The sequence below is a fragment of the Nuphar pumila genome, chromosome 6, assembly GCF_984573655.1.
Source record: "Nuphar pumila chromosome 6, dmNupPumi1.hap1.1, whole genome shotgun sequence".
Classification (NCBI taxonomy): Eukaryota; Viridiplantae; Streptophyta; class Magnoliopsida; order Nymphaeales; family Nymphaeaceae; genus Nuphar; species Nuphar pumila.
Window position 1 is genome coordinate 86163312 of NC_143254.1, and position 7273 is coordinate 86170584.

Consider the following 7273-nt stretch of genomic DNA (forward strand, 5'->3'; position numbering starts at 1 on the left):
GAGAATATCATATTGTTCAAATGGGTCTATCCAATTATTGGAGCATTGGACCTATAGCCATAAAAGTAAAACAAAGTGACCAAATGGGTTCAGTTCCGCCCACGGTTCAGCACCCAATGTCTGGGCTGGGTCCAGGATCACCATATAGGTTAGGGGGATATCGTCTCAGCCTACAAACCCCGATACGAAGGGCACAAATGGATTGGATTTGATGGACCTTTTATCTGATTCCAACTCTTTTTTTCTTGTTATGGATTCTTAAGATAAGATCCGAAAGAGTATTCCAACATTACTTTCAGGTCGGGTCTGGGCGGCAGTTGAATCAACCATTTAAGTTGGATCTATTATGTTCTCATATTTGAATAAAATCTGATCCTGCTGCACTTTTTACCCGTAAAAACATTTGTTTCGGTCTTTCCTTTACAGGATCCAGCATTACCACACATTACATCATAAAATCTAATTTCGGGTCGGTTCATACCGCATGAATTTCATATTCGGATTTGGATCAAACTTGATCCAGACCGTACTTTCCTCGCGTGAACAGCCTTGACTAAACCCTAGGGGTATTATGGTCATCAAATAGCCAAACTCCGGTGAAACGATCAACAGTCCATGACCGAAGTTTCTGATGGTATTTTAGTCATTTACTACCTAATTGACCCTCAGCCACAGCCACAACTCACTAGCCTTTTCTTCCCGCGTTAACCGTTGGGTTCTTGGCGTTCGTTTTTCGTGTATATTTCCTGCATCCCTTGATCTCTAACGGCACTCTTCTTCTTCTTCTTATTCTCTGTCTCTCTCACACACGGCACTCTTCTTCTTGTTCTTCTTCTCTCTCTCTAGAATTTCTACTACTCGTGAAATGGACACCACCACCACCACCACTATTCCGGCACCACCACCAAAAACCTCTCTCTACGTCGGAGATCTTGATCCCACGGTCTCAGAGAGCCAGCTCTTCGAGATGTTCTCCGCCACCATACCGGTAATCTCTGTTCGCGTCTGCCGGGATAATGCCACAGGAAGATCTCTCTGCTACGGCTACGTCTGTGTCCATTCCACTTCTGATGGTAAAACTTTTGATCCCCTCTTTCCTTCTTTCGACTTTCTTGTGTTTTGCATTGTGAATTCTTGGAGATGGCTGTTCATAGTTTTCGGGTTCTCGCAGCAACCAAGGCAATCCAAATGCTAAACAGCAGCGTGTTGAATGGGAAAGCTATAAGGATTAATTGGTCTCGCAGAGACCCCCAAACAAGAAAGAATGGTGCCAGCAATCTGTTCGTCAAGGTACGCTTTTCTTTTTCTTTTTTTTCTTTTTATCTGTTTTATATAATATGAATCTTTATTATTTCTACATGGCGTTATTTGTTTTCTATCTCTGGATCTCTTTCCTTTTGTTGGTGTTATTCATATTTTTAGGTTTCCTTTGTGATCATTGTTTTAGTTCCGGATGCAATTTGTTCTTTTTTTATGAGTGTTTTCCAGTAATGACATGAAAATCGGTGTGTACCTTGAATCTTTAGGCATGATCCTTTTGGCTAATCTGTCATTCTTTTTTGTCTTTTGATTCTTTGGCATGGTATATTTGGTGATTTTTCAATCATTGGTTGATCTTGGGTGTGATTATTTGTTTTATTGATACAAGGAATATCTTTGTGCAGAATCTTAATGAGTCGATTGATCATAACGGGATCAATGAAATGTTTGCCAAGTATGGAAGTATCCTATCGAGCAAGGTTGTAATGGGGGATAATGGGAAGAGCAAGGGATTTGGCTTTGTTCAGTTTGAAAAAGCGGAAGATGCTAACAATGCTATGGCTAATCTGAATGGTACGACAGTTGGAGGGAAGATCTTGTAAGTGGTAGATTTTATTTGGTTAATTTTTCTTTCTTCTTGATTTTATTATGCTTCAATGGGGATTAATGCTTCAAGTATGCATCTGTTTCTTGCAAACTTTTATCTGTTTTTGTTTTTTCCTTCGTTGATCTACAATTTTGTGGTGTGCATTAGGTGTGATGGTTCAGAAATCCTGTGTGCACCTAGATTTCTTTATACTTTAAATTTCTCATTACTTTTCTTTATTTATTAACATCTTTGAAACTCATGAATCGTGTAAACTCATTTTATTCTTTTCTTTCATGGTCATCTTGGTAGCTATCCTTGTAGTAGAATGTTTGACCCTACTATTTGCCTGATATTTAGAACTCTTTTTGTGATGCTCCTTTCTTGGTTGTAACTGATGTCGATTTTTATACTGACTTTCACCTGAATGATTTTCAGGTATGTAGGGAAATTCATCAAGAAGAATGAGAGGGTTGTACCTAATAAAGAAAATAACTTTAAAAATCTCTATGTGAAGAACTTGGATACAGAGGTGGTGACAGAGGATGTGCTCAAGGAAATGTTTTCCGAGATCGGTAACATCTCTGCATGTGCCATCATGAAGGATGGCGAAGGGAAGTCAAAAGGGTTTGGATTCGTTTGCTATAATTCCTCGGAGGATGCCAAAAAGGCTGTTGATGTCATGAATGGAAAACTATTTGGTTGGTGTTTCTAATTCTGTGTCCACCTTAATTTTCAGCACGACTACTATCAACATTGCTCTTCTTGCTCTTTGAGTTCCACGATTCTAGTCATGTTTATTGTGACCACAAAGTTGAAATTGAATCTCCCATTTAGTGACTTTTCCCTAATGTGGAAAACCTTTTCCTGGACTAGGTTCAAAGCCACTATATGTAGGAAGGGCCCAGAAAAAAGAAGAGCGCAAGAAGATCCTCCAAAGTGAATTTGAGGAAAGGCGAAAGGAGAAAAGCTTAAAGTTTCAGGTGGTGCACTGTCTTAAGTATTTTGAGCACGAAACATTAGTTTTCATATACCTCATTTGCGAGTTTATAAACACTCTAAGAGAAAAAGAGCAATTTTGTTGTACATTTTTCAGGGTTCAAATGTGTATGTGAAGAATATCCATGATTCTGTTGACGATGATCAGTTAAAAGAACACTTCAATAGCTGTGGGAATATAACTTCAGTGAAAGTGATGCGTGATGAGAAGGGGTTGAGTAAAGGATTTGGCTTTGTTTGCTTCTCCTCCCCTGAAGAAGCAAATAAGGCAGTAGCCACATTTCACTGTGAGCATTACCTGCTTCTTGTTCTAGCTCAAGTTTCCTCTGCTTTACTTTACCTTTTTCTTTTCCATGATGCATGTAAGTGAAAATTAGCACATTGTGGTACATATTTATGGGCTTTGTCAAAACACTTTTATGCAGCAACCATGTTCCATGGAAAACCCTTGTATGTAGCTATAGCACAGCTGAAGAAATTCCGGCATGCCCAGCTGCAGCTTTTCCATTCACAATGTATGTCTGGATTGGCCACAGCAACACCTCCTGCTGTCCGAGCTAGTTATTCTCCCATGTACCTTTCACATTCTCAAGGTGTCATGGTCCCTCACTTTGGCAACTCAAATCATCAGGCAATCATGTGCCCATATATAAGTCAGAGATTAGGATGGAAGGTAAATGAACCATTCCCAACACAAGGATTCCATGATAACCTGCCTCTTCCTATGGTAAAGATACATTCCTGATTTGACTGTTCCTGGTTTCAGTGCAGTTATTTAGTTGATTCTCCTTTACACTTAGATTTTCTAGAATAGTAACGTGTTTAGGATCTGAATGGACAGAGGGAGCAAAAGCACTTGAAGGGTCAAATTAATGGAATCACCCTTCCACATGTCCCACAGCAGGTCCCATATGTGTCACACTGGCACCTTCCTGTTAATCAGCCTGTAAAGGTACCCTCCTATTCTCACTGTAAGAACCTTTCTATAGTTATTGTTCTTGTGACTTCCAGCATCTTCTGGTTTAAGTTCTTTAGATGCAAGCTATGGTACTCTGTTACTGATGCAGCATTTATAAAAGTTACTGTTTTTGTAAACCTGTTATTGCATCACATAGGAGTATAGCATGTGGTTAATCACTTTTACGGTTGATCAATATATAGCTTCTTTCTTGGTGACTGTCATACTATGGTGATAATAAACAAATGAGATTGTTGGGCTGTTGGATGGATGTAGTCATGTTATCTTGCATATCATTGATGTGCAATCCTAAAACTTTATATGGCGATAACAAACAAATGAGATTGTTGGGCTGTTAGATTGATGTAGTCATGTATCATTGACAAGCAATCCTAAAACTTTACTGACACATGGCATGATGATGCTTTTGCCGGGCCAGCATCAAATTGTGAAGGTGAAACGGATAATAATTTTACAATGTGCAATGAGTTGAACAAATGACTGTTTTGCCAACTCTGATTGACCTGCACTGTGCCTACATATATTGATGCTGGCTCCAAAAGCTGGTCTGGGATAATCAATCCAAGTTGTCCTGGATAGAGGTTAATGCAGTAAGCCTTTTCTGGATTTGGGTTTTCTTGGTGAACATTGAGAACGGCAACCTCAATGTCAAAGAAAGAACTTTCATTGAATATTTGAGACGAGTATGCCAATGCACTATGGGAAGGTTTCCATAAATGACAGATGGATTAGCAGTAAGAGTAGATGTATAGTGCAGCATCAGCAAGTCAGAACTCAGAAGCAGGTTGCGGCAGTGTTCCTTGGGGATTTTCTACTAAAGGAAGGTGAAGCAGTTATGCAAAATCATGCACATAGAAAGTTCAGTTAGAAAGATTAAATCAATTAGATATCTTATGATAAGGAAGCACCTATAAGTGTGTTGGTGTGTTGGTACCTGTCTCTCTCTCTCAACATAGTTGTGCATAGATGAATAATGAAGTCCAGTTGTTTGGTGATGGCTCTTGAGACTAGATGCAGGTCTTGCTCATTACAGTATCTGGTAGATTTGATCTAGATATGCTTCTGTTAAAAGGTGCAGTATCCACCAGTCCAGTTATCACATTCTGCCCTATTGGCAGCATTCCATGATTGTTTCACATGATGGTTTATGCAATGTGCCTGCATTTGTGTTCGTGTGCACATGCAGGTGCGGAGGTTGGGATGGGGCGGGAGAGGGCTAGAGGGGTGTGTGGGTCTTCACCTGCTTTTGCATTAGCCCACATGTATATCCTTAAATTTCATGTTTTAGATGTCTAATCTAGATTCAACCAATTTGATACTCAGATGTAAATTACCCGCTTTGTCATATGGCTTCGCAGATGTAACCATTTCACAGGCTGGTCATAGGGCATATTGGATTTATTTACTATCATTAATTTGACTAAAACCTTGCGTTGGCTGCATATTTTTCTGCTCTCGCTGACCTTGTATTTCACGTCATATGCTGCAGTCTGCTAGACGCATAGCTAATGGTCCAAAGCATGAGAAGACCAATGGACAAGTTTATCCAAAGGTATCCACGGTTAAAGGTGGATTAAGCAAAGCTGTCCCTGTTCCCTTGAGCTCTCCAAGAGCCTCTTCTAAGAGCTTCAGCATACTGAGCAGTCAGCTTACAACAGCTGCTCCTGAGAAGCAGAAACAGATACTCGGTGAGCATCTCTTTCCTCTTGTTCAGAGACTTCAGGTGCACTAATCTGTTTTTTCACATGTGATTTTTTCATACTGATCATTGCCTGGACTCTTGATTGGCATAGGCAGACCATGCAAATCACAAAGCTAGAACTAGCTTCCCTTGATACTTCAATCATGATACTAACTCCATTGTTTCGTTTTGGTTTGCAGCATGAGTTTGCAGGGAAAATAACAGGCATGCTTCTAGAGGTGGACAACACGGAATTGCTGCTGTTACTCAAGTCACCTGACGCACTTTCTGCAAAAGATGCAGGTCTTGAAGCTCCCCAAGACAGATTTAGATTCTAAAGATGTCACGTATGGAAGTCATCTGCCTGATGCGATTTCTATTAAATGATTGTTGTCTGCTCAACTTGAGCTTTAATTAGTCAAGCAGCAAGAGGATTCAGCTATTCTTTTATTTTGGAATCATTCACTTGAAGGGGGACTTGATTTTATTTTCCAATTGATCCATTGACAATTACTTCAACATTGCTCGCTTGAAAATTTGAAATATCTGAGAATTGCTCATTGTAGATATTCAGAAATACTAGAGCATTTCATTGCTATATCATTATATCATACATCATAACTCTGATGACAACCATCTTTTTTGGAAATTCTATAATCTATAGTATCTCATACTTTAATGGGCTCAAGTCAGCGCCCTTTTGAATTCTGTTGGTGGGTCAAGGCAATCTAGGTTTCTTTCTTTTTTGAATCTAGTTGTAGTGCTCTATCATTTGAGGGCTAGAACGTCTGCTCATAAAAATAACGGTAGCATTTAAAAGTGAATGCAGACGGTCATGAGGTTTCCAAATGCTGACAAAGGCCATAAAAATCAAATTTGTAAAGTTTTATGTTTAATCTATTTAATTAACTGTAAAACACACACACACCACACACACACACACACACACACACACATATATATATATATATATATATATATATAGATAGATAGAGATAGATATAGAGAGAGAGAGAGAGAGAGAGAGAGAGATGCTAAATGAAATATGCTAAATGGGTTTTTCTGCTCTTTCGGTGTTTTTTTCGCAGTTCCGACCCCATAAATGTGTTGGGCATGGTTGATTTATGAGAAATTTACACATGGATCATGTGTTTTCTATGAAAAAAGTGATAGAGGGTAACTAAAATATGTAAACCAGTCAAACTAGTATGCACTAAGATTTTCATAGTTTTTTTTTTATTTTTTTCTAAAATTTCACCATACTGATGCAATCTAGATGCATGATTTTGTAGAAACAGACTTTGGATCATCTGATTACTATGTATAAGAAGGATCTTTTAAGGCTTGAAAATCAATGACTCAGAATTTTCATACATATGCAAGCATAAAAATATTTTTTAAGGTTTAATTGAAAAGATACAACCTACAACCATGATTTCTAGTAAGTGTGAGTAGGTTCATAGCATTACTCTTTAAAAAATATTTTTACATATATTTTTAACTTGTATCAGAAAAATGTGTATCTTCCTATGTCACACGGACTCGGCTAGGGAGGTGCCGCACCCGAGTCGACACGCCCCGACACGGGTGCGGACACGGGTGCGGCCTCGGACACGGCCTGGACTCGGTCAACGCCGAGTCGGACTCGGTCAACGAGTCCAGGTCGAGTCCGTCTTAATTTTGGACTCGGTCAAAGTTGACCGAGTCCAAAAATGTCCATTTTTAGTACAAAAAAATAAAAAAAAAGATCTTTTTATATATTTTTTAA

At 39.0% G+C, this 7273-nt stretch overlaps 1 protein-coding gene across 1 annotated transcript; it reads left to right on the forward strand.

Moving 5' to 3' along the window:
- Positions 1–865: 865 nt before the first annotated feature.
- On the forward strand, positions 866–5843 carry LOC149835026 (polyadenylate-binding protein 7-like). Its single transcript, XM_090009508.1, has 10 exons — positions 866–1073; positions 1172–1290; positions 1665–1858; positions 2285–2547; positions 2723–2829; positions 2943–3132; positions 3271–3518; positions 3687–3935; positions 5314–5547; positions 5706–5843. Exons 1-10 carry the CDS (start codon positions 866–868, stop codon positions 5841–5843), a joined length of 1950 nt encoding a protein of 649 aa, XP_089865634.1.
- The last annotated feature ends 1430 nt before the right edge of the window (positions 5844–7273 follow it).

Bases quoted from the DNA above. Each gene is read 5' to 3' on its own strand.
- LOC149835026 (XM_090009508.1), top strand. From the start codon at position 866: ATGGACACCACCACCACCACCACTATTCCGGCACCACCACCAAAAACC. The intron at 1,074-1,171 runs GTAAAACTTTTG...GGGTTCTCGCAG, and splicing joins TGTCCATTCCACTTCTGATG to CAACCAAGGCAATCCAAATG. The intron at 3,519-3,686 runs GTAAATGAACCA...CTGAATGGACAG, and splicing joins GTCAGAGATTAGGATGGAAG to AGGGAGCAAAAGCACTTGAA.